Genomic DNA, 27818 nt, shown 5'->3' on the forward strand with positions numbered 1-27818 from the left:
AGTAAAATAAAAACTAGCTTCAAACAACGAAATGTCGAACTATAGCTAACGTGCCTGCTTGTCTTAAATTTGACGTCCAAGTCTTCTGCCGTCCGTCATGGCGTTCATATTCCCCGCGAGTGGGACGTGACGGGTGAATTAGCCAATCAGAGGGAGAGTTTCCGCAAACGCAGCGTGATCCAGTCAGCCTTAGTGAACAGACGACATATCACTACCGGGTCACGACTATGGGAGCGAATGTGTGTGCTTGATTTGGTGAGATTTGAAACCAATGTCGTCACTACACTTAGTGCAATGTGTTTAGCTCACTCGGGTCTAGTTCTCTGTGTGATTCTATCTGTTACAATACGACGGCAATATAGCAAAATTTAAGAGACAACTGAGAGGAATGTTTTCTTATAAAACTACATCTACCAAGAGCCTATCCCGCGGAAAAACCCGTGACTTCCGGATGACGCCTGCTTAATTTCCCCGCCTTTTGAACATCTGAGTGACGTCTCGTACACAATACTAGTAATGTTTATTTTTAAGAAAGAAAGAAGATCCATGTCGTTTTGTTGTAGGATGATAAATCAATAGGTTACGATGTGTTACTGACTGTAGCACATAAATTATTAGTTCACCATGTTGCTGCCGTCCGACGTAGCGCGGCTTGTTTTGGGTGAGTCAAACTTGATCAGGGTGGCTAAAGTTAGCAAGCTTTGCGCACGTTAGCTAACCATGGCACTAGCTTGCAACAAAACATCAGCATTTTGCATTCCCGCTGTATTTGATGTGTTGATTGCCTTGTTCTGCCACTTAGCGTTAACCACGGTGTTGGCAATATCTATTCAGGATACCTTCAAGAAGAAGGATTGCCCTCCTCTAGTCGAGCATTCATTCACGAGAGCCCCAATTTAAAAGAGTACGTTGAACACAACACCGAAGATGGAGCCATCCCCGCTTGTGTATTTGTAAGTGGGATTTATTTTTACCCCAGAATTAAATGTCACTGGCATATTGATTTTCTTTAGATCTTAATGGCTTTTCTTGGAAATTGTGTTCTCTTCGAATCCCTGAAATGTTATTTATTGCAGTCGTTGTTTGGGAAGAGCCTGATAACCATCTTGAATGAGTATGTGGCTGCGAAAGCTAAAGGTAGGTAATCTGCCTTTGTGTCCATTCAAAAAATGTTAAACATTTTTAGTCGTGTCACTGACCAATTTGTAACCTTTGTTGCAAAAATATTTCCAGAGACCAGTCACGAAGTACCTGCTATAATGACTTCACTATGGAAAAAGCTGGATTTTACTTTGAATCAAATCAAGTAATGATCATCTCTCACCTTCTTTCTTTTTTTAAAAGCTTTCGGTTGAACTTGGTTATGATGAGTACCTTTAGCGAAATCTCTTTGTTTTTTGATATGTTGATATTGTAGTACTTTTTGATATCTTTCTAGATCATTACAGAACTCTCCTGCAATCTCAGCATGTCAAAGAGGTATGTATTTGTGAAACACTACAGAACCAACATTGTCATATTTTGCTTACACATTAACTGGAAAAAATGACCACTTGCTGCTCATGAATATAATACGCTAAAGAGAATGGAGAGTCACTATGCAACAATTTCAGAAATTTTACTGTTATTGTTCTGACAAGTATGTTGGTCAATGGCCGACGAAATTTTCATGCATTTGTCTAAGAATTTTACATGACCTGATAGGATGGAGATCCATGAAAAAAAGGTCTGAAATTCATTTTTACTTCATGCGTCACATCATTCACTTGGTATATACTAAGTATAACTTGGTGTAGATATGAAAAAAGTCTTTTTGCTTCTTACAGAAAAATGGACCAGTTCCATGTGGACACATTTATTGAGAGAAATGTTTCATCACTCATCTAAGTCACCTGTTCAGTCTCAACTGCCTGCAGGTATCCACAACCTTTATAAACAATACAGTGGCATAATGACTGAAACAACAATAGGTTTTATATGCAAATTGCAGTGATCTTTAACTAGAGTTACAATGGCAATGAGGGGGCGCCCTGGTGGCTAATCTGGTAGAGCACGTACCAGATAAGGCTGAGTCCTTACCGCAGTGGCCTGAGTCCAAATCAGGCCCGGGCCTTTTGCTGTATGTCATCCCCTCTCTCTCCCCCGCCTTTCCTGTCTCTCTACTATCACTATCAAATTAAGGCGGAAAATGCCAAAAGAAATCTCAAAAGAAAACAATGGCAATGTACTATTCACGGAGGACTGGGGAATAGTTGCAATCACAGCATTGTGAGATGGCAACAGATGTATTCTTAGCCCCCCCCTCCATGTTCAGGGATGGTCATTTCCTCTTCACATAGATGGCCTCTTTGACTCCCCGTTCAAACCAGTGTTCCTCCCTATCAACGATGTGCACCTCATCCTTGAAAGAGTGGCCACTGGCCTGTAGATGGGTGTAGACTGCGGAGTCCTGGCCTGATGTGTTAGCTCTTCTGTGTTGTGCCATCCTCTTGGCCAGCTTCTGTTTGGTTTCCCTGATGTACAGGTCATGGCAGTCCTCTTGGCACTTAACAGCATCCACTATATTGCTCTATTTGTGCCAGGGGACCCAATCATCGGGATGGACCAATTTCTGGCGCAGCATGTTTTAGGGTTTGAAAGCAACTGAGACGCAGTGTTTGGAATATATGCATCTCAACTGTTATGAAACTCCCGCCACATAATGGGATCACCACTGGTTTATGCTTAGGCAGCTGTTGTCCTTCTCTCTTCGATCAGCTGGTGCACTGTTTGGACATCTTCCTGGCTTTGACAGATACCCAGTTAGGATAATCACACTTGGCGTCCAGGTGGCGTGGCAGTCTATTCCATTGCCTACCAACACGGGGATCATTGGTTCGAATCCCCGTGTTACCTCCGGCTTGGTCGGGTGTCTCTGAAGACACAATTAGCTGTGTCTGCGGGTGGAAAGCTGGATGTGGGTATGTGTCCTAGTCGCTGCACTAGCACCTCCTCTGGTTGATCGGGGCGCCTGTTTTGGGGGGAGGGGGAATAGCGTGATTCTCCCATGTGCTACGTCCCCCTGGAGAAACTTCTTACTGTCAGGTGAAAGGAAGCGGCTGGCGACCCCACATGTATTGGAGGAGGCATGTGGTAGTCTGCAGTTCTCCCCAGATCGGCAGAGGGGGTGGAGCAGCAACCTGGATGGCTCAGAAGAATGGGGTGATTGGCCGGATACAATTGGGGATAAAAGGGGGGGGGGCAAAAAAAAAAAGGATGCCCACATTTAACCAGGACCTGTTTAATGTGGAATTTCTCCCCTTTCCCTGCCATCTTGCCGCCGTCTCACAATACTGTGACTGCAACTATTCCCCAATCCTCTGAATAGTACATATTGCCATTGTAACTGCAGTTAGTGGTCACGGCAATTTGCATATGAAACCGATCGTTGTTTTCAGCTCAGGCATCCCTGTGACCCTGAGAGCAGGATAAGCGGTTCAGATAATGGATGGATGGATGGATGCCACTATATTTTTTATAAGGGTGCAGTCAGTTGCGACTGAAAAGGTCATTTATTTTTTAAAGGTCCGTTCAAACAGCTTTTAGAGCATTAAAAACTTCCAGAATTTGACATGTATCCAAACAAAATTGGTGGTATTTCATAAATTGTGTAAACCAATGGTTTTTCAGATGTTTAGGTAGCTCCTCCAAGATGAGACTGCAGTTTAAGATGCCGGATGTAGTGTTGGTTAAGGGGCACAGTATTGAGGGTTTATAGTTGTGAGGCTGGTTAGACAATGTCATATTCTCTGAAATGACATGTTTGGCAACTTATGATAAAGAAACGAACATCCAGCCCTCTAGCAGCAGCTCTGGTGGACGTTTCCCGGTGTCAGCATGCCAGTTGCACATTCCTTCAAAATTTAAAATATTGGCAGCATTTTGTTTTGTTGCAGAATTGTATACATTAACAGCGAAAAAAGGATAATCTGCACACCAAAAGCATAGTGCAGGTGCAAAAGGAGGAAAATCTTTGTCAGAATAGAAGCTCCATGAAACTCTGCTATACAAAACAAGTTCATTGGTTGAGCTTTTGGTATAAGACCTTCATCATGTTCTGATGGTCTTTTACTGAAAGCTCAACTAGTAAAATGGTGTTTTGCTTAGCAATGTTGGCAAGGAGCTTCTATTCTGACAGAACTGTATGTATTAGAATGCTCTCTTGCTTGCTACAGAAAACCTTGATGTGTGCTCAATATTCCAGGAAAGGAAATCCCAGAAAGTTCAATCTGTTCATCTGGACACAACCTTTAGTGGGAAAAACATTTCATCACTAATCTAAATTACCTTGTCTGTCTCAACTGACTGCAGGTATCCCCCAGCCTTATAAACAGCACAGTTGCATAGTGACCGACACCAACGATCGGTTCCAATATGCAAATTGCTGTGAACATTAATGCCATTAACGTGACAATGTCCCCACAAACACAGAGGCCAGGGTAGGGGAGTAATCCCATCACGTTTTCGTTTCTTTCAAACCCCAAAACACGCTGCATCAGAAATTGGTCTGCCCCAAGGATCGGTCACCATCTTACAATGCTGTGATTGCAACTGTTCCCCATACCTTTGTGAATTGTACACATGACCATTGTAACTCTAATTAATGGTCGTGGCAATTTGCATATGAAACCAATTGTTGTTTTCGGTCATTGTATAACTGCTGTTTATAAGGTTGGGCGATATCTTCAGTGAGTTGAGACTGAGTAATTTAGATGAGTGAAGAAACTTTTCTCCCATTAAACGTTGTGTCCAGATGAACTGATTTAAACTTTCTGGGATCACTATGTAATGATCATGGATTTTAAATGGCAGCTTGTGATGCCATCCCTGTAAGGTGGGTGGATTATCTTGGCAAAGAAGAAATTCTTTGCATGAAGTTTGCGATTAAAAACCTTTACATGTTACATTAAAATCCTTTTTTGAAGTGAATAACCTGACCAAATCGTTTTAGGTGAAAGCAATGATCTCTATAATAGGGCCAATTACACTTAGTTAATGAAAGGGAGCTGTAGATAGAGAATGTGAGAAGCTGGGTTTTTTTATTTGTTATCTTTAATGCAATTGGGACTCAAGACAATTCCGCAAAGTGGAATGTATTTTGGCATCAGGAAGGTGACATCAAAGATATACTCACTCAGCGATATGCATGCCATCTCACTTTACAAGCCTTTCTCCTTTACAGTACGTTCACGGACTGGAGTGGCAAACATGAGGAGACAGCGAGCCTTGACCTCGTCCGCAGCTTACAGTGGAGTCTGCTCCTCAGCGTCTGAGATTGGGCCTGTTATTAGTCCCATTCATACAACCCACATGCCAGGCCAGAACACTCCTGTGAGCTACACAGCCCAGCAGAGCAGACCTGCCTCTATCAGTGGGACACACCTTCAGATCCAAGAAGGTGGCTGATTAGTTAATGTGTCCAAGCATCATGAATGCAGTGGTTCACATATAATGTTATTTTTGTAGGGGTGTTTATGGGACACAATGTGTTTTGATAATGAACTTCAAGGTAGAATAGAAAACCATCAGTATTGGTGGTACCTGAGGACTGAATTGAAAATCACTGATCTTAACTTTAAAGTATTCAGAGGAAACACGGGTATGTGTAACTTGTTTTTTTGCAGTCATGTTCTTTTTACCACTGTGCTGTTGATGGAATCCAGGGAGAAATTGACTGCTTATTTTTGCGCTGTTGGAAACCGTTCTTGTTCCATAGATAATACTTAGAAATTTGTGAACATAGTATTTTTTTCTTATTTCTTATTAGCCCATTAGCTTGAAAATGGCTGTCTGTGGATTATACTGCATAATGTTTGCATTGCAGGAGATTTGCCGGTACATGTACTCATTCCAGACCAGAGAATAACTTCAGGCCCAATGTCTCCAGGGCGAAGAAAATGGCAAGTAGTTTTCATCTGTGATTTGATTATATTTGGTGGAGCATATGGCCTGGTGGCCTGTCCAGCGTTTCTCCCCGCCTGCTGCCCAATGACTGCTGGGATAGGCTCCAGCATCCCCACGACCCTGAGAGCAGGATAAGCGGTTTGGATAATGGATGGATGGATGGTAGAGCATAATTTGGACACACGTGTTTCATACTTTTGGTGTTTATCTAGTCTGCCATTAATACCGCAGAGAAAGTATTTTGTCCCAAACGTATTTTAGGATTAAATAATAACATTGGAAAACCATTGCTATGTCATATTGGGGCCGATTTTATGCTGATTTCTTTGCATGAAATATTATTTGTACAAATGAAAATTCAAATATCCATTGTATATTTCCGACCAGTAATTTTTTTCCCCCTATTTATCCGGCCTCTACTCGAATCTCTTTGGATGTCTTTAGGGATCCCCCCCGGAGACGAGGCAGTGGTCCGAGTTGGTCCAGTGGAATTGGGAAGTCCTCCATGACAGTTAGTAGCCTGGCTGTTGAACACCAGCCTGAGGAGGTAGTGGATGAGAATTTCCCAGTATGACACTTTGGTGTTTTCTTTTAAGTTAAACTATAAATAGTGAAGTTGAGGTCATCTGTAGTGCTTTGATAAGATCATTCTTGGATATTTATTTATTGTAATCATGGCATTTCATGGTATGCATAAAAGGCACATATATGATTTATCCCCCAGTTCTGTCCTTAATTTTGTCATTTAACAAAATTATTTGACTTCTGTAGCAACTAGTGATACAAAACGCACGTGAGAAGATATTAGGTGACAGATCACTACAAGAGAAGCTTGCTGAAAACATCAACAAAATTCTTGCAAGGTAAAAATACGTTATGCACTTTTTGTTGAGTAAATCTTCAATTTGCCCATTGTTTGTCAGTGTGTTTAGTTGCATAAATAAATTGCATGTCTACAGCAAGCATGTTATTTTTAGTTGTCATTTTTAAGAGTTCAAGCCCAAGGGGATTAAACCCTTTTTTTTTTTGCTGGTTTATTGTTTTTCTTCAAAAATATTTGCAAATTCCTATAAGATGGTACATGGTAGAGGAGAATTTGCCCATTGATTGGAAGTTGTGTGGAAGTGTGGCTTAAGAAATAAAATAATAATAATCATTCCAGTTATATAGTGCTTTATATGACCCCTGTCGGCTCAATGGGGTGCTATAATTAAAGGTCAAGTTTGACTAGTTATAACTCCTATGCTGAAAGTCTGATTTACACGAAACTTGGTACAGACATCCATCTATCCTCACTCTACAACTGCCTCAAGAACCATTAAAGTTTTTTTTTCTTTTGCCATTTGAATATTTTGAAAAGCACATTTTTGATGTCTCCCCCTAAACCATAGGTCTGATTGCTGCCAAATTTTCTGTGGATCATTATTGGACCAAGCTTATCAAAAGTTGCATAAAGCTTGTTGATACCTTATTTCGTTTTCAAGCTGTTGACCAATGAACCTCAAAAGGGTGTCATTCAGCACATAAATAGACCAAAGTCATCAACCGTTGGGCCAATCATCATAACACTTGCAGGAAATGTCCATATAAGTACCTGAAACATACCCTGAAAATTTCATTCAAATCGACCACTAGGCGGCGCTACAAATGCAATAAATGTTCATGGACTAAAACCAATCAGACTAAATCAGAAATTTTGTAAAACAAGTACAAAACTGGCAGCATAGATTTCATAATAATGTTGAACCATGTGTGTAAACTTTTGAAATCAGTCAATAGAGGGCACCGCCAGTTCCAAACACGTGCATAGGCCTGGCACAAATTTGGCCATAAATCAATGATAGTTTGTCCAAACGTCACCAAACTTGGTGGATATTTTTAATTAAGCTGTTGAATTTTCAACTTCTAATAGTCTGTGTTGGCTTAAACACCAGAATTGCCGCTTGCGGCTATATCTTGTAAGATGTTTTTCTTTACTTGCAGTGATCCAACTCCTCAGACAGTTAAATCATCATGCTGTACGGTGGAATCCGATCAGTCTATTGATGAAATTCTGGGACTGCAGGTGCTGACATGCTTTTTCATTGCACTTGTATACCTTTTCATGATGGATTAGTCATAGCCAATTTTCCATTCACATTTCTTTATTTGTTCAACATTGTTTTGTTATTTATTAATTGTATACTTGTTCACAGAAAAAAATCTTAGAAATCAACACAAATTGACTGTCAAATATTGGATTATTCCAACTATTTTTTTTTTAAACTTGTCAAGTTTCCAAGTGTGGGTAGAAGTTTTGACTGTGCCATTACATTACCCTCTTTGTAATGTCTGCATGCTCAGGGAGAATTCCACATGAGTGATGATGCCATCCATGACATCTTGGAGCAAACAGAGTCTGACCCTGCCTTTCAGGCTCTCTTTGACCTCTTTGATTACAGTAAGCGTTTAACAACTTACCATTTTTCTTAAGTGTTTGAAGTGCTTCTTTTCCCATTCATTTCCCATGTATCTCCTAAAGTATTTCAAAGCAAAAGTAAAATATAATTTTTTTTTCTTCCCCCCAGATAAAACCAGAATTATTGACATTGAACCTGGAGAAGGGGCTGTGAGCTGCAGTCCAGAGGAAAGTGATTCTGTTGGCCCTCCATCTACCGATAAGCCTCCTAAGAATGAAGAGCCAGGTATTCTGTCCGACATAAAGAGGAAACAAAATTGATTATTGTTTACCATCTTCTGTAGATCAAGTTTCATCAAGGATGCCCTGAGTTGATATCTTGGAATTATTAGATCATTGTTTTAAAGCATTAAGGGTGTGTGCATCAAAAACATGAAGAATTTATATTTCTTAGTCTAATGACATAGCTGCCTAACACAATAAATTGACTACAAACGTATATAATTTTTAATTGAAACTGGTATCCATGTCGTTGTAAAGGAACTGCACAGAAAGATGCAACAAGTACTCCAGTTGCAACACCAGCTGCTGGGCAGTTGAGGACAGGACAAGAGCCTAAGACCAGGAAAACCAGAAAGTCTGTTGTCTCCAGCTCTTCAAAGAAAACAGTTCTTAATTTCAGTGGCAGATTGTCCAGACTTGATAACACTGCAGCCGGTTTGTTGGTCACTCATGAAAAACAATTGGCCAACTCCCCCTCCTCTGCCACAGTGGACTCTAACAGAGGAGAAAATGACTCTCTGCCTTGTGGTAATGGTGTAGCACCCATGGATGTAGATGAAACTCTGAATAATTCTCCTCGATCTTCTGAAAGCAAGGACTCTCAGGGGGCGTTACAGCCACTCGGCAAGGAAACCACTCCCACCATCACTGCATCAATCATCACAAACTCAACAAACAGGAGTATTGGATCTGCTGCACCAGAAACCATATCTGTATTAAATTTAAACCAAATGGAGAACAAACAAGTACAAGGCATATCAGAAAATACAAACGCTGTAGAGGAGAATAGAATGGGCATTCATGCATCCCCTCTTTCAGGTCCTTCTTGTCAGTCTAGCTTTGTTTCACCTGTATTGGATAAGTCAGGTAAGACTTCTCCACAAAATGACTTGCCTCATGTGACAGTGGCAGATCCGGTCAGTGGAAAAAACCCTCAACCAGTGGCTTCTTCCTCAGTAACTTCTCCTGAATCAGTCTCAACCTCATCTCCTACTGCCACACCAAACCATCAAACTATAAACCCCATCGCCCCAAACAAGGATACAGTCGAGCCCACTAACATAATTTCCCTAAAGATCATCATCGATGAGCAGAATGAGGCTTGCTCAAGTGACTCTGCATTGAATCAGGCTGTTTCCAGCATCTCTGGAGACAATATACCGACCATCTTCCTTTCGTCTCCAGCCAAGTTACCTGCCAGAGCCCCTGCCAGAGTCCCAGACACACCACAGACAAATCAAGATGAGACTGCACAGGCAGTCTGCAGCCTCCAGAGCTCTGAGGTCCTCCAACCTGTAGCAACAGAGGCTCATTCTGTTAGTAGGAAAACTGGGGTGCTAGCTGCACCTACATTAAGTGGGACATCACAGACTCAACCAAGCTACATATTTCAACTACCTTTGGATGCTACTAACTCTCCCCTCCCAAGGGCCACTACCAGCTTCCTTCTTGTGACTGACCCCTCAGCGGCAGACCCTCAGGCAAGACAAGTGTTGGTACCTGCTGGAATCCCTCAAGGGCACCCTTCTATGGCCACACTGCCGCACTCTCAGAGCTATCCCACTGGTAAGAGGCAACTGTGTGGCTAAAACAATGGCTCAGGTAATCGACATGAGCTAATCTTGAAAATTGATTTGATTTTCATATTTGTACCTACAAAATAAGAGGCTTTTACAAATTTTGATGAAGAAAAATGAACATCAACAAGTGTCTCACGAATTGCTCAAGCCATTATTTGCTGCTGCATCTATTGTGGTTCATATACATGTAATTGTTATTTGATTATGTGCTGTTCTGTGGCTGAACCTGTGCTCTTACCAGCTTGTGGACAAAAACTTATAATTCAGGGAAAGTTACAGGAATATTTTCAATATGTTTTTTGTACACTTTCAGCATCAACGCTTGTCTTGCAGTCCTCTGTTCAGCCCATGATGGTTCCTGTATCTGTTATGGGGCAAAACGCTGTTGGAAAGTTCCAGATGGTCACCAATCAGGTAACAATTTCTATGCACTCAAAAAGAGAAAATGTAATGCTGCTTTAACCTCACAATTTTGCCATTCATTTTTTTTAACAACATCTTTTAACATTTTCTTTTTAGCTTGTCACAGTACCAAGCCCTGTATCAATACAGCAGCCAGAAATGGTCCAACCCAAAGACCCCACAGTGGCCCATAAGCAGTCCAAAGTTTCGGGTCTGTTATTTTCCGTCACTGTACCATATCCTTGATATTACTATCCTGAATTGTTCATTGAGCATGTTATTCTTTGGAATTGTAGGTATAACACAAACTACAGAAAAAAATGTTGGTAAACTGGTCCAACCCTCGTCTGCTGAAAACCCAGGCCTACAGAAGATGCCACTAGGGGCTAGTCCCAGTCATAGGAGGATCCTCTGCTTTGACTCCTCTGGAGAGGCCCCGCCCCAGCTGCATACAGCCAAAACAACGACACCCACCACACCTTCAACCACATACAGTCCCCTAACACAACCTGCACAACTGACTGAGAAAGATAACCCTCAACTGGCCCCTCGAACAAAGCCAGCTATCCTCAGTGGCAATAAGCCCAAGAGAAGGATTTATGTTGGAAAATGTACTGATGACACCCAGGCTGGGTTAGGGCTGTCAGGAGCAAAGAATAAATCCCCACAACCACAGCAGGAAGTAACTGAAAGAAAGACACCTCGCAAACAGAGTCACAAAGTCTGTGACCAAAAATCGCAAAGTTTGAGCGATATTAGGGCTGATGCCTTGAAACCTGGCTCCTTGAAGAAATTACTCTCAAGTGGGAGATCAAAATCTGTTGAGAGGAAAACTAATAATGATGGCAATGGTAATCAAGCAAAATCTAAGGATTCCAGTATTTCAAAATCATCGTCGTCTGACAATTTACTGAAATCCGGGAGCAGGAAGGAGAATGAGGAAGCCGGCAGGAAAGACCCAGCAGAGAAAGGCCTTGCCAAATCACGTGAAGGACGTACAGAGAAAAGGACCTCCTCACAGGAGTCACCTAATGTGACAGCCAACAAGGAGAATGAGATAGAGGGGAGCAGGCGAGAGCTGCAACAACAGTCTACATCCTCTTCAGAACGAAGAGAGTCAAACCTACCCCCTGTCACTGCAGCAGCAGCAGCAACAGCTCCTCCTACTTCCCAGTCCAACTCCAGTAAAGTGACCTCCAAGACAAGCTCTCTGGCCAAACAGGCGGCTGAGATGCTCCAGGACATCCAGGGACTCAACTCTCCCTCTACCCCAGCCAAGAAGGCCTGCATAGGCCATACAGATGCTCCCATTCCTCCAACTTCTCAGCCCAGTCGTATCCAGGAAGACATTATGGATTGTCCCAGGACCCCTGCCCGACAGAGGCAGGATAGAGTGGGAGAGGGTACTCCCAGGCACCCGATGCCCCCTACCACCCCAGAGCTCCCTACCTGCAGCCCAGCCAGTGAGGCTGGCAGTGAAAATAGCATCAACATGGCTGCTCACACTCTCATGATCCTGTCACGTGCTGCCATTGCCAGAACAGGCAGCCCATTGAAGGACAGCTTGCGTCAAGAGGAGATAGGAGAAAAGTCTCCCACTACCTCCAAGAACTCCAAAAAGCGCAAGCAGCCTTCTCCACCTGCCAGCCCCCCAGTCAAGAAGGAGTTGAAACGTCTATCCAGCAGCAAAAAGAAGGAAAAGGTGAGCACAACAAAAATGTGTGTCAGTTTATAGACACTTTTGTTAACAGTGCCCCAGTAGAAAGCAGACTGGTTCATCCAAACTGTAGACATCTAATAGTTTATTTTATGAGGATTATGATTAGAGATGTTCTGATACCGATCCCGATACCTGAACTTGCGTATCTGCTGATACGAGTACCAAACCAATGCCAGTGTGTTAAATATATATATTATCTATATCTGTGTTTATATAAATGTGTGTGTGTGTGTGAAAGAGTCAACGGTAGGGAAAGTGCTCAACAAACAAGGGAGCAAAATAATCCAGTGATGCAAGTAATTTTTTTAATTAGACAGTACAAGCCTGTTTCATGCTATGTTCAATCATCAGCTGTCATTAGAGCTAAAGGCAAAGAACATGCATATCACGTGCATAACGTCCAATGGGGAAGGGGAAGAGGGAGGTGCCTACATTCAAATGTTGTTCATCCTTTGCTGCGGCAAAGACCATCTAGTCATCCTGTAGGGGTCGATTTCTGTGGGTGCGAAGATGGCTGGTTAGTCCAATCTGCGCCCTGAATGTTCTTTAGCAGTGTGGGCATGGGATAGTGGGAATAGCTGGATGGTTGCTGGCACAATCTTTCTTGGCCTGCCTGTGGCTCTCTGTTGCAGCAATCCTGGTGGCCTCACATGTGTTTGCACCATTTCAGACAGCTGCATGCCACTCTCTGTTCAGAGCTTTTTGTCCCTATGTGTCGTAGTTGATGGTGAAGGCCTTTAACGGTACCTTCAAGGTGTCTTTGAAACATGTTTTTTGACCACCATGGGAGTGCTTGCCTTGCTTGAGTTCACCAAATAACAGTTTCTTTTGGAGCCGGTGGTCTGGCATGCGAACTATGTGACCCGCCCAATGAAGCTGTAATTGCATGAGGATGGTGTGTATACTCAGCAGTCTTGAGCGAGTGAGAACCTTTGTGTCAGGGATCTTGTCATCCCACTTTATGCCAAGAAGTTTTCTGAGGAATGTTTAGTGTTTTTGCATGGCGTTTGTAAACTGTCCCATGTTTCGCAGCCGTAAAGCAGTGTGATGAGTACTATAGCCCGATACACTTTAATCTTTGTCTCCTGGGTGATGCTCTCTCGTTCCACATATTCTTGTGGAGTCTGCCAAAAGCAGTACTTGCTTTAGCAAGTCGTGTGCTCACCTCTTCATCAATGGTGACATATCTGGAGAGAGAACTGCCCAGGTAAGCGAATTTGTCAGCCACATTTAATCGATGCCCATTGATGGTGACATTGGGTACATTGTATGGCTTGCGTGGAGCTGGCTGATGTAGTACTTCAGTTTTTTTAATGTTGATGGTGAGGCCGAAGTTGTTGCAAGCCTCTGAGAACTTATTGACACTATGTTGCATGTTGGCTTCGGATGTAGCGTTGAGGGTGCAGTCATTGGCAAACAGAAGATTGTTGATGGTTGCCGTTTTAACTAAGGTTTTTGCTTTAAGCCACTGAAGGTTGAAGAGAAAGCCATCAAAACAGTAATTGACAACATTGCCAGCGTCCTTTTCTCTGAAAGCATCTGACAGCATGGCTGAAAACATAAAGCTGAACAGGGTTGGGGAAGGGACACAGCCTTACTTTACTCTGTTAGAGACAGGGAGCGGCTCAGATGCAACTTCTCCCTGATGACTTCGCTAACTTCTTTGACAAGAAGGTAAACGACATCAGATCTTCCTTTTCTCACCACCCGGTTAGTGCTGCTTACTATCCCACCCTCTGCACCCTCGCTCCCCTCTCCCCCGACAAGGTTCTAAACCTCATCACATCCAGTCGCCCCACCACATTCTCCCTTGACCCAGTCCCCTCTCCTCTTCTTCAGTCTATAGCACCTGAACTCCTTCCCTATCTAACCCACCTCATCAACACCTCCCTCCAGACAGGATGCTTTCCATCTGCCTTCAAGACTGCTAGAGTGTCCCCTTTCTCAAGAAACCATCACTTAACCCCTCTGATGTCAAAAACTACGGACCAGTTTCCCTTCTACCCTTTCTATCCAAAACTTTTGAACGTGCTGTCTTTAACCAACTTTTTTTGTACCTCCACCAGAACAACCTCCTGGACCCCAACCAGTCTGGGTTCAGGGTGGGTCGCTCGACAGAGACGGCCCTCCTTGCAGTGACAGAATCGCTGCACTCTGTGAGAGCAAACTCTCCCTCCTCTGTCCTGATACTCTTGGACCTGTCAGCTGCGTTCGACACAGTGAACCACCAGATCCTCCTCCCTACTCTCGAGAGGCTGGGTGTCACAGGCTCTGCACTCTCAATGTTTGCAACCTACCTGACGGGTCGCTCCTACCAGGTGACATGGAGGGGACCTGTGTTGGAGCCTCGCAGACTGACTACAGCGATTTAGTGAAATTCTTGCAAGCTTCTTGCCTGCAATGGACAGCAGGGAAATTCCATGTTGGTTATCACATGATTGGCGATTTCCCTTGCGCTTAGAGAGGTGGATAATGGAGGTATCTTTAAAGTCCTGAGGTAGTATTTCAGTTTGCCATATGAGATGAAGCAACTGCTGAAGTTTTTTAGCAATCGCAGGCCCTCCCTCTGTATAAATTTCAGCTGGGATGGAGTCTGAGCCAGGTGCTTTTCAGCTTGACAGCTGTCCAATTGCCTTAAGTGTCTCTTCCATTGTTGGAAGGGCGCTCAGTGTCTCATCAGATGGAATTTGGGGTAGTCGATCGGTGACTTCATAGTTGATAGTAGAAGGGCGATTCAAAACATTGTTGAAGTGTTCAGCCCATCTTTCAAGAACCTCCCCTTTGTCTGTGATTAGTGTTGTCCCAGCTACGCTAAGGAGCAGGGATGAGCCAGTGATGGTAGGACCGTAGACTTCTTTCAGTCCATTGTAGAAGTTTTTCCATGTCATTTCTGTCACCAGCTGGATCGAGTGGGTGAAGCATCCCAGACTCGACACATCCATCTCATCCATCGCTTTCCTCGGGTTGCTTGCGTTGTCGTGCAAAACAACATAAATGTTGTACTTTGGGATGTTCCATATTACCAGCATCTCTTCAACCGTTTGGGCAATTGACGTGCCAGTATGGAATTCATTTGCTTGCAGCACTGCACTCTGAAGAGCAAATGTCAAAGCTGTGCCCACCCGATGTGCAGTTGAACTGAGCAAAGACATTGGGCATACGTTGGCGCTCCAAATGTCAGTTTAAAGCCAATCTCCTGCACGTATTTTAACCAACATGAAATGTGCTCCCTCACTGTCTCGTACAATTTGGGGAGGGCCGTTTCGGAGATGTATTTGCAACTTGATAAACTGCCTTGGCTCCAAATGATATATTAAGCGGCAAAATCCCACGTTTTTGTCCAGAACAATGAATTCGACAAGTTTGTCAGTTATCTTTGTTGCTTTTGGGCTGTCTTTGTGGAATTTATCACATCATTGGAATGCAGTTTTCAAAACATTTGCTGCTCCAGTTTGTGCCCCCCCCTGCCTTGTTGAATGCATCGTGTTCTTTCGCTTGATGCGTCTTCAAATGCTTTATAAGATTACTGGTGTTGAAATCGGCAACACTAGTGCCACTCCTCGAAACTAAAGCCTTGCATACTGTACACGTTGCCATTTTACTGGTGGGATTTTGCAGTGTAAAATATTCCCAAATAGCTGCCATTTTGCTAGCGTTACACTAAATTACACAAAACCAATTCTTTTTTGCCGCTCTAAAACGGTAGCTGCCAGTGGCAACAGAGCACAACTTACTGTGTATGCTACTGTTTGAGTGGCGAAGAAGAATTGATTTCTATAGTTTTCCTTAATTTTCAGCTAGGGCTGGGCAATCAGAATTGATAACTGTCGATGACCTAAAATTTCTGACAAACTGATCTGACAAGTAGTTTAGATTTTACATTAAGAGAGAGTGAGAGCGAGAGATATATGTATGTGAACAGACATGCTCATATTTGTTGGTACCCCTTCACTAAAAATGAAGAATGCACAATTTTCTCTGAAATATCATGAAACTGAGAAAAGTAATTCGCACCCACCATTATTTATTTCATAGAAATCAGACTACTTTTGATTTATTTTTATTTTTTTAATTCGACATAATATTGTAAATAATAAAACAAATGAAAATGGCATGGACAAAAATGATGGGATCCTTAACCTAATATTTTTTTGCACAAGATGTAGAGGCAATCACTGCAATCAAATGTTTTCTGTGGCTCTCAGTGAGATTTCTGCACCTGTTAACAGGTGTTTTGGCCCACTCTTCCTGAGCAAAGTGCTTTAACTGTTTCAGGTTTGACGCGTGCTTTCTCCAGTCTGCAAGTTTCAGCTCTTTCCATAGATGTTCGATAGGATTCAGATGATAACTCATAGAAGGCCATGTCCAATTTTTTGTTCTTGTCCTTTCTTGGATGCTTTTAGCTGTGTGTTTTGGGTCATTAGCCTGTCTGAGGACCCATGACCTATGTCTGAGACAGAGCTTTCTGACACTGGGCAGTACGTTTTGCTCCGGAATGCCTTAATGAGATTTCATTGTGCCCTGTACAGATTCAAAGCACCCTGTGCCAGGCACAGCAAAGCAGCCCCAAAACCTAACCGAGTCTCCTCCATGTTTCACTGTAGGTAGGGTGTTCTTTTCTGTGAAAGCTTCATTTTTTTTTCATATGTGAACATTGAGCTGATGTGACTTACAAAAAAGCTCCAGTTTTGACTGGACCAAAGAACATTCTCCCACAATTATGGCTTGTCAGTATGCATTTTAGCAAATTCCAGTCTTGACTTTGTTCCTCTCAAAATTTTAAAACTTTCAGAATTGGAGTCCTCCTGGGTCTTCCATGGATCCCACTTTCGCTCAAAAAGCAACAGATAGTGCGATCAGAAACTGATGTACCTTAACCTTGGAGTTAGGCTTGTATCTCTTCAGCAGTTGTTCTTGGTTCTTTTTCTACCATTCGCACTATCCTTCTGTTCAATCTGGGGTTGATTTTCTTCTTGTGGCCACACCCAGGGAGGTTGGCTACAGTTCCATGGAACCTAGATGTGTTAATGATATTTGCAACTGTTGTCACAGGGACATCAAGCTGCTTGGAGATGGTCTTGTAGCCTTTACCTTTACAAAGCTTGTTTATTTTCTTTCTGATCTCCTCAGACACCTCTCTCCTTTGCTTTCTCTGGTCCATGTTCAGTGTCGTGCACACAATGATACCAAACAACACAGGTGACTACTTTTCTCCGTTTAAATAGGCTGAATGACTGATTACAAGATTGGAGACGTGATACTAATTGAAGAAACTAAATAGTTTGAAATATCACTATGATCCAATTATTATCTTTTCTAAGGGGTACTAACAAGTCTGTCTAGGCCATTTTAGAATATCTTGTATGGGTGTCTGGGTAACGTAGCGGTCTATTCTGTTGCCCTCCAGCATGGGAATTGCCGGTTCGAATACCCGTTACCTCCGGCTTGATCGGTTGTCCCTACAGACACAATTGGCCGTGTCGGGTGGGAAGCCGGATGTGGGTGTGTTTCCTGGTTGCTGCACTAGCGCCTCCTCTGGTCGGCCAGGGTGCCAGTTCGGGGGGGAGAGGGGGAACTGGGTGGACTAGCGTGATCCTCCCACGCGCTACATACTCCTGGCGAAACTCCTCACTGTCAGGTGAAAAGAAGCGGCTGGCGACGCCACGTGTATCGGAGGAGGCATGTGGTAGTCTGCAGCCCTCCCCGGATGGGCAGAGGGGGTGGAGCAGTGACCACGATGGCTCAGAAGAGTAGGGTAATTGGCCGAATATAATTGGGGAGAAAAGGGGGGTGGGTATCTTTGTAGAATAAGCCATAATTCATCTTTTCACAGCTTCTTTGCTTCATCCTGACATACCAAAGGCGTGCAAGTGTATATGACAAACTAGCTTTTAATTTCATCATATTTCAGGAAGATTGAAGCATTATTTCAGTGAGCAGTAAGGGTACCAACAAATTTGAGCATGTCTATGTATATGTACGCATGTATGTCTTTTTCAACATACAGACATTTGATGTTCATTTCAACAATATTGATGGATAAAGGTGATCTAATTGGGAAAAAAAACAATGAAAGTTGACTTGGCAATAATTTACTCAACAAAAAAATTAACAGAAATGCAATTTTCTTGTGGAAAAAGTAAGTACAGCGGTGCTTGAAAGTTTGTGAATCCTTTTGAATCTTCTATATTTCTGCATAAATATGACCTAAAACATCAGATTTTCACACAAGTCCTAAAAGTAGATAAAGAAAACCCAATTAAACAAATGAGACAACATTTTATACTTGTTCATTTATTTAAGGAAATGGTCCAATATTACATATCTGTGAGTGGCAAAAGTATGTGAACCTTTGTTTTCAGTATCTGGTGTGACCCCCCCTGCAGCAAAAACTGCAACTAAACGTTTCTGGTAACTTGATCAGTCCTGCACATCTGCTTGGAGGAATTTTAGCCCATTCCTCCATACTGAATAGCTTCAATTCTGGGATGTTTGTGGGTTTCCTCACATGAACTGCTCGCTTCAGGTCCTTCCACAACATTTCAATTGGGTTAAGGTCAGGACTTTGACTTGGCCATTCCAAAACATTAACTTTATTCTTTAGCCATTCTTTGGTAGAACAACTTTGTGTGCTTAGGGTTGTTGTCTTGCTGCATGATCCACGTTCTCTTGAGATTCAGTTCATGGACAGATGTCCTGAAATTTTCCTTAAGAAGTTGCTGGTATAATTCAGAATTCATTGTCCCATCAATGATGGCAAGCTGTCCTGGCCCAGATGCAGCAAAATATGCCCAAACCATGATACTACCACCACCATGTTTCACAGATGGGATAAGGTTCTTATGCTGGAATGCAATATTTTCCTTTCTCCAAACATAACACTTATCATTTAAACCAAAAAGTTTTATTTTGGTCTCATCCATCCACAAAACATTTTTCCAATAGCTTTCTGGCTTGTCCACATGATCTTTAGCAAACTGCAGACAGGCAGCAATGGTTTTTTGGGGGGGGACTCTAAAAACACGGCATTTCGCCCGGATGGGCGTGGTTTGTTTTGGACGTAGCCGTGCACGATTCGGATCAGAAAATTCAAACCAAGATGGCGGCACCGCCGTGTTGCTGGAGTGATGAAACTGAGAGAACATTTATAGCATTTTACGCTGCTTAATTGATGTTTTTGAATCCTAAACGGATAATTTACCTCAATAAATCAAAAAACAACATGCATGTAGATTGATGGGTTAAGTTAAAAATTAAGAGATCGATTTTTTTAGCTTGGTGTAAGCTAACCACTTACCCATAGAGAATCAATGGGATTGCTAGCTAGTAGCATTAAGTTTCGAGTCCCCAATAACACTCAAGTCTAAATAGGTGCAGTACTTCTATAAGGCTTAGTTGTATTTACGCTGGAATAAACCACACAAAGTGTCTTTGCAACACAATATTTCTCACAATAACACAAAGTTCAAGGTTTTGATGATTCCAGTAGGAAACTTAAAATGCATAGAAATGTTAGTGTTTGTAGAAAACTAAAGAAAATTACAATACAGTGAGTGGGAACACTACAGTTAAAATGAGTGTGAGTGCTCACAAAACATCAACAACTCAGCAGTGTGGTACAGGGTGATAATTTCTGATTGATATACAAAAGCTTAAACTATTAGCCAGGAGTGGGAAAGATGCAGAGGCAAACGTGGGAAGCAATAAGACACACCAACACACAGTTGTATGTTACAAAATGGTTCAGAGTTTAATTAACAGTTTTCGTTTTTTGGACAGTTTCAACTTGGACTTTCGAACTGGCAGTGCCCTAAGATCATCTTTTTTCAACATAACAATGTCATCCGGTTTATTTAGCGTCAGTCCATTCTCTCTTTTGCACAGTTCAAGTGTTTGTAGGGATTCGTGGAGTTCGGGCACAGCTCTCTGACTCGTGCACAGCTCTCTTAGTCGTGCACGGCTACGTCCAACACAAACCACGCCCATCCGGGCGAAATGCCGTGTTTTTAGAGTCCCTTTTTTTGGAGAGCAGTAGCTTTCTCCTTGCAACCATGCCATGCACACCATTGTTGTTCAGTGTTCTCCTGGTGGTGGACTCATGACCATTAACATTAGCCAATGTGAGAGAGGCCTTTAGTTGCTTAGAAGTTATCCTGGGTTCCTTTGTGACCCGGCCGGCTATTGCACGCCTTGCGCTTGGAGTGATCTTTGATGGCCGACCACCCCTGTTGAGGGTAACAATGGTCTTGAATTTCCTTCATTTGTACACAATCTGCCGGATTGTGGATTGCTGGAGTCCAGACTCTTTAAAGATGGTTTTGTAATCTTTTCCAGCCTGATGAGCATCAACAGTGCTTTTTTTTTTAATAAATTTATTTCTAGTTTTTCCCCTTATCCCACCTGATTGACCCAATGGCATATGGCCAGAACTCTTGTCAAATAACTCCCCTGGCTCACATTTCCACAGGAAGGAGATAGTCGTTAACACCAGCTTCCTTCAAACTCGTGTCGACTGTTCTCACTATTTTACATGCTGAGGCCTCGCATGGATTGCATTACCTTCAGGCCGCGAAGGAGATGTAGGGAGAATACTTTCGGTTGCTTGGCTGCATGCGCCCGGATGGGCCAGAGGGGTCGCTGGAGAACGGTGAGTCCTCGAACAATACACCGATCTACACCCACTATCCCTCGGGTAAGGGTGGCCTAATGAATGCCTTACCCCGTGGACGCTCTGGCTGTGACCAATTACAGCGAGTCTGGGATACAAACCTCCCAGCCACATGACGTGTGGATTGCAAGAACGGTGGTTTATTCCGCTCGGCCATCAGAGCGGCCAACAATGCTTTTTCTGAGGTCCTCAGAAATCTCCTTTGTTCTTGCCATGATACACTTCCACAAACATGTGTTGTGAAGATCAGATTTGGATAGATCCCTGTTCTTTAAATAAAACACGGCACCCACTCACACCTGATTGTCATCCCATTGATTGAAAACACCTGACTCTAATTTCGCCTTCAAATTAACTGCTAATCCTAGAGGTTCGCATACTTTTGCCACTCACAGATATGTAATATTGGATCATTTTCCCCAATAAATAAATGACCAAGTATAATATTTTTGTCTCATTTGTTTAATTGGGTTCTCTTTATCTACTTTTAGGACTTGGGTGAAAATCTGATGATGTTTTAGGTCATATTTATGCAGAAATGTAGAAAATTCCAAAGGGTTCACAAACTTTCAAGCACCACTATACACCCTTGGTTCTAATTGGTGGTATTGCCCCCCTTTGGCAGAACCAACCTCAATAGGTGTTACTGTCTACCAGTCCTCCATGCAGAATTCTTTCAGCTATGTTTGAGGGGTTTCTTGCATGCACAGCCTGTTTTGAATTCCCCCAACAGCATCTCGATGGGATTTAGATCCAGCCATTCCTTGGTGGATGTACTGGAATTTTTAGGGTCACTGATAATTTGCAAGTTCCACTTTCAGTTGAGCTTCAATCTTCTAACAAATGGTCTCATTTCCTCAAGCACCCTCTGGTACAATACAGAATTCATAGTGATTCCAAGAAAGTTGAATCAGTTCATCCGGACACAATGTTTATTGACAGAAACGTTTCATCGCTCATCTAATGCCCCTTTTCCACAACATGGTACCAGCTCAACTCGACTTGACTCGACTCGCATTGCACATTAAAATACTAAACCAACCAAATCAACGTGTATCCATGATCCTGTAGCGAAAATCAGTCAATCAGTCAAGTTACATTTTATGTAGCGCTTTTCTAGCTACAACAGCTACTCAAAGCGCTTTACATTTCTGGTCAAATCTCAATTTCAGACACCTGTTATAAGCCGTTTTCCGTACAATCGCTACCCAAAAATGATCTAGTTAATTCATTACCAGTTTGCCATTTAACTTGCCCATTTTCTAAAGTAGCCTACTTGAAATCTCAGAAAACATGGCTGGCATACAACCACATGCCAACACAGATGCAGTTGAAGTAGGTTTTTAAAAAAAAAAACACTCCACCCCACCTGTGTGATGTGCCGCGTCTGTGCTTGGTCATGGTTCACATCACGTGCGCATAATTAAAGCATAATCTTATCAGCCTATCATCAGCATTTCAGGCTGATGCTGATAAGTCATTTTAAAGCCTTTATCGGCTGATACCGATGATGAGCTGATGTCATCGTGCATCCCTAACATATACGTGTGTGTGTGTGTGTGTGTGTGTATATATATATATATATATAATTTTTTGTGTGTAATGTTTTTACAAGTTATGATTTTAACTCATTCGTCTAATCCCTTAGAAACACAAGAAAATTTTGGATTGCTTCCCTGATGATTTGGATGTGGACAAGTTTCTCTCTTCTCTTCACTACGATGAGTGACACTGGTCACTAGTTGGAATACTGAGGACTTCCAGATCACAACCTGATTAGATTACTTTCCAGGAATAGTACAAGCCATCTGCTATTAAAGTGCCTAAAACACCCTTCAGTAGCCTTGCCTGAGACCTTGTAATTTCTTCCTTGGCCAATTAAATAATCTTCTTCTGCAGTTTGGATAGCATCCACATAGAATCAGTATTAACTGTAGGTCAACCAGGAAACTGTCAACTTAAGTTAATTAATTCATTTGATCTGATTATCCATGTTCTGTACTGCAGCAAAAGATTTGCAGAATTTAGAGCACCTCTGTGTAAGTGGCGCTGGTAGTAAAGGTCAGATCTCAAAGCATATCCTTGGTCAATATTTGACTCTTATGAATGCAGCTAACACTGTTTTTTTCTGGGTTAGGGTTTAAATGATATCAAGGCAAATGTCGGGACATATGAATTTAAATCTAAGTTTAATGAATCCTGCACCAAAAGATTCGCAGAATTTAGAGGACATCTAAGTGGCGCTGGTAGTAAAGGTCAGATCTCAAAGCATATCCTTGGTCAATATTTGACTCTTATGAATGCAACTAACACTGTTTTGTCTGAGTTAGGGTATATATGACATCAAGGCAAATGTCTGGACTTATGAATTTAAATCTAAGTTTAATGAGGAATCCTGTTGCGTACTTGTCATCATGTACGTTTCTTGCTCTGAAGTCTGGTTCATCCATCCATCCATCTATTATCCAAACCGCTTATCCTGCTCTCAGGGCCGCGGGGATGCTAGAACCTATCCCAGCAGTCATTGGGCGGCAGGCGGGGAGACACTCTGGACAGGCCGCCAAGCCATCACGGGGCCGACACATTCGCACCTAGGGACAGTTTATTACGGCCGATTCGCCTGACCTGCATGTCTTTGGACAGGAAGGAAATGCATGCGGACACGGGGAGAACATGCAAACTCCACACAGGACGACTTCTGTCTGGTTCATTGAAAGATTAAATATTGAAATGTTAATTTGTGAAGGAAACTCATGTTTATATATTTTCATAGATGAGAATAATTCAAAGTTTGAAAGACGCAAAAATGTAACTGTCTTGTTCAAACTTGTTTACCCCGGTTATGTTAGTTCCCATAATCAACATATTCTAAAAATGTTTTTTAATAAACAATGAAACACTGTTTTTGCTTTTCCATAGTGCACACAATTGATCAATGTCTTCTGACCTGCGTTGAGAAGTTGCTAAAAAGAAGAAAAAGATATATATATATATATATATGCATGCTGTGGTCGCCTCATCACAATTTTGTGTCCACAAGGCGTTATCAGTTGTTTGACATTTGAATAGTTTTTTGTTTTAGCCCCTTGAATACAAAGCAAGGTGTTCCGCAACGCTAAGTAAATCTGGCAACCCCTGATTGGACGGTAACAAAACTGGATCTACGTCCCACATTGATTTCACAATAAAAGCCGCAGGTCCCGGATGCCGGTAATGTACGCAGTTGGAATTGAGAAATAATTTTTCGGTTTTCTTTCATTGAAATGTCTGAACAATACATGTGTTACTGAACGCTGTAAGTGACTAGGGACTGGCGTTTCGTCGCGGATGAATGACGGCGGACCTTTACGTCAGAAAATTGTAACTTTTTTATTTCCGGGTGAATAGGACGGGAACAAGGTAAGAGTGTTGTTTCATTCCAACAAAATCGTTGCATTTTCTCCACGAAACGCGTATTTCCTGTGTTTTGAGATAGGCTCCGTGACAAAGAAGGATTTGCTTCTCAAATTAAGTAAAGCCATTCGTATTGATAACTTAAAGCTGTGCTTTGCTATACTCTGTCAGCTGACTTGACAACCATTAACTAGCATTTTTGCTAAGCTAACCGGTTAGCGTGTGGAAGGTGATGCACACGCATTTGGGTCTGACACTAATTGCCTCTTAAACTATATGCATGATATTACTGTTAAGTTATTTCAGCCCCGTTTCCGTAAGTTTCTTACCAGTGTGTTTGGCCATGGGCCATGCCTTGTTTATCTGATGTACCTTGTTCTAGTTAATGTGTAACTATTATATGTTGTTGGCTCGCTTTCGAGTTAAGAGATTGATCGCACTGACAAGACTGACATCGTATCTACATGCAGTTGATATCGATTTCTGTATTGACCCGCGTCTCATAGTGCTTGTCACGTTGTTATGTTTTGTGTGAACTAAATCAAGAAGTGAATAAATAGGGGCAGAAACCTACATGAATCAACCTCTCTACTTTTCTATGATCCCCTGGCCTACTGAACAGTGATTGACATGGCAGGCAATGGAGCAAGCTGTGAACAACCTCAGAAACGAGTAGGAGCGAAAGACAAACACAATGGCAATTCTACAGGTCAGTTTTTGCAAACTTGTTGTTTAATGTTTTTTTTTTACTTGGTGTTATTATGGAGTATAAAGAGATGCGCTGGCACTGACTGTATTTTGAAAGCTATCAAATTTGTCCCAAGGTGCATTTTTCTTATCAGTGAAATGGCTGACTGTACGACGCATGTTTGTTATGCAAGGGTCAAAACCAAAACACAAGCTCTTTGTCATCATACACAGTTTGCATTTGATAATTACTAACACACCAAAATGGATTTAGCTTGCTTACTACTAGATAAGTTCAAGCCAGTCCTTGCCCATGACTGAGTGGTGCACTAAGGAAGAATAGCAGCTGGCTTTGGTAGCTAAGAGAATGTGACACAAGTCGAAACCAAAAATGATCTGATACATCATCGACCATTCGTATCTTCTGCACATGCAACCTTGCTCAATTCATCTTTTATCAGCACAAGGCTTTCCGATGCTTCCAGCCCAAGCAAGTTGTTCTCCACCTTCCCTCCTCCATCACTCTGAATGGTTTGCCTTCTTTACAGAGAAAGTGGCTGGAATCATCTGTCAATTCTCTGCTACTACTTCCTCTGTCATTCTGCTTCCCACTACCACTGGTCTCGAGATGTCCATAATGTTGGACTTATCCTCCCTGTCTGAAGTAGACGTTTCTAAACGTTTCCTCGCCCACCTTCACACAATCTGTTCTCTTGATTGTATACCTCCACTTCAGTCTCATCTTACCCTCACTTCAAACTTGTCAAGCCCATCTGTGTCTTTCCATCTAACTTTCAACTAGCTTGGGTCATGCCACTGCTTATAAAAACATTACTTAATTCTTATCCAGTCCAAAACTATTGTCCTGTTTCACTGCTCTTACTTCTGACCAAAACTCTTGAATGAGGAGTATGCAATCTGCTCTCTGCTGTCTCTACCAGAATAACATACTTGATCCAAGTCAATTTTGGTTTGGTCTATCCACTGAAACAGCCCTTCTTGCAGTTACTGTACCCCCCACTCTGTCAAAGCTTCCTCTAAGTCATCAGCTGTCATTCTCCTTGACAAACTGATGGATCTTGGCATAGTCTGCAAAAAACAGAAATGGATCCAATTGTACCTGTTAGGGAGGTCTTACCAAATGTCACAGAGAGGTCAGATATCAGCCCCCTGAAAAGTTACAATAGGCGTGCCTCAAAGTTTAGTTCTTGGCCCTCTGTTTTTTACACTCTATACCACTTTGCTTGATCCAGTCATCTCGGCACATAGATTTTCTCCTACAATTTCTATGCCAACAACCCCGAACTCTTCTTTTCCAGAAGAAGACATTTGAGGTGTCTGTGCAGATTGCTTCTTGTCTCACTGAATATTTGCTTGAATGAGGGAGCAGCACTTCCATCTCCACTTGTTCAAATCTGAGCTGCTGTTCATCCCTGACAAATAATCCATCCATAGGGATGACTTGTTGAGGCTTGGTACATTGAGCATGTTTACATGACCACAAAAAACCAATAACTGGGGATAACCAGGTAATGTTAATAACCCAATTTTACGTGTTTACATGCACTTTAGTATTGCGATAATCGAAGAAAACGGGTTTACATGATTCCGCCAATAGTTGGATTTCTTTCCAAGTACCTGATGTAAAACTTATTTTCAAAACTTCCTGTCAACATGGTGTCACTTACCATGGCATCTCCGCCGGTCAGGGCTGTCCTTATGTGGAATTTGTTGCAAAATGTGCAAAATACTCCTCCCCTTCGCGTTCTGCATATGAGCAGAAAACGATGAGAAGCATTCATACAGCAAGCATCTGCCACTGGTCGAAGCCCGCCTCTGCCATTTTCGTTGAGACCTTCTCAAGTGTCTCTCCATTTCTGTATTTCCGTCCATCTAATAGATGTAGAATATTAAGATTTGTCATTTCATTTAACATGAATTTGGTTTCTTCCTCACTCCAAAAGTGATTGCTTGCACTGCTGCTCGCCATGTTTGATTGACTGCACCCGCTCGCGTTTTGACAACATCCAGTTTTGTTTGTTTTTTTACACATGCGCAGGTGTAAAAGAACGAAATAAACCAGATTAACGGTATACATGCGCCGAATAAAACAGAATATTGGTCAAAAAGCTAGGTGTGTTTATCAGATTGTTCATAATCTGATAATGGCCTTTATCCGATAAAGTATATCGTATTATGCTGTTTACACGACCACTTGAATAATCTGGTAACTCCATAAATCCGATAATGATCAGCTTATTAGTGTGCATGTAAACATGCTCATAGACTATCATACCCTCTGAATCTGCAAGGAACCTCAAGGTGATGTTCTGTAACACTGTAATACCCACTAATAATATATAATACCCTGGACCACTATAACACCCACTGTACCTACAAATCTAGTCTAAAATATAAATGTACAATATTTCACTCACTACTGTGTATCTGAACAGGCTGTATACTGTACACACACACAAAAATCCAGCAACTATGTACATATACGTATAAAGTAACTTTTTTTTAACAATTTAATCATCTCAGCACTCCTTGCACTTTTCACTTCTTTGCACTATTTGTTTCCTGTTTACAATTCACAGAAACTATTTCACCTGTATATAGTCATTCCTTGTGTATATATTCCTGAAGGTTGCTGTGTTGTTATTCTGTGTAAATACACTTAGCACCACTAAACCACAGTCAAATTCCTTGCATGTGCAAACATACTTGGCCAATAAAGACAAT

At 42.1% G+C, this 27818-nt stretch overlaps 2 protein-coding genes across 3 annotated transcripts in view; both read left to right on the forward strand.

Moving 5' to 3' along the window:
- The first annotated feature begins 522 nt into the window (after window positions 1-522).
- On the forward strand, window positions 523-23889 carry npat (nuclear protein, ataxia-telangiectasia locus). Of its 2 annotated transcripts, XM_056283517.1 has the most exons (16): window positions 523-661; window positions 835-953; window positions 1077-1306; window positions 1439-1479; window positions 5222-5437; window positions 5864-5939; window positions 6388-6490; window positions 6715-6806; window positions 7927-8008; window positions 8287-8383; window positions 8511-8627; window positions 8882-10189; window positions 10517-10617; window positions 10723-10816; window positions 10902-12307; window positions 22642-23889. In XM_056283517.1, exons 3-16 carry the CDS (start codon window positions 1170-1172, stop codon window positions 22720-22722), a joined length of 3951 nt encoding a protein of 1316 aa, XP_056139492.1. In that variant the 5' UTR covers window positions 523-661; window positions 835-953; window positions 1077-1169; the 3' UTR covers window positions 22723-23889. The 2 variants fall into 2 exon arrangements, with proteins under 2 accessions (XP_056139492.1, XP_056139493.1); XM_056283518.1 differs by lacking the exons at window positions 523-661; window positions 835-953; window positions 1077-1306; window positions 1439-1479 and adding an exon at window positions 1831-1916.
- Window positions 23890-24191: 302 nt separating this feature from the next.
- vmp1 (vacuole membrane protein 1) overlaps window positions 24192-27818 on the forward strand; it is a 35033-nt gene continuing 31406 nt past the window's right edge. The window contains exons 1-2 of the mRNA XM_056283079.1: window positions 24192-24392; window positions 25009-25095. Coding sequence (XP_056139054.1) covers window positions 25017-25095 — 79 coding nt within the window. The 5' untranslated portion in view covers window positions 24192-24392; window positions 25009-25016. The remainder of the gene's footprint in view (window positions 24393-25008; window positions 25096-27818) is intronic.

Source organism: Lampris incognitus, chromosome 7, assembly GCF_029633865.1.
Source record: "Lampris incognitus isolate fLamInc1 chromosome 7, fLamInc1.hap2, whole genome shotgun sequence".
Taxonomy (NCBI): domain Eukaryota; kingdom Metazoa; phylum Chordata; class Actinopteri; order Lampriformes; family Lampridae; genus Lampris; species Lampris incognitus.

What these genes read in the sequence shown, in the direction of transcription:
- npat (XM_056283517.1), top strand. Translation starts at nt 1,170, where the DNA reads ATGTTAAACATTTTTAGTCGTGTCACTGACCAATTTGTAACCTTTGTT. An exon ending in TTGAACACCAGCCTGAGGAG is followed by an intron (nt 6,491 to 6,714) that starts GTAGTGGATGAG and finishes TGACTTCTGTAG; the next exon opens with CAACTAGTGATACAAAACGC. An exon ending in CTTTGACCTCTTTGATTACA is followed by an intron (nt 8,384 to 8,510) that starts GTAAGCGTTTAA and finishes TCTTCCCCCCAG; the next exon opens with ATAAAACCAGAATTATTGAC.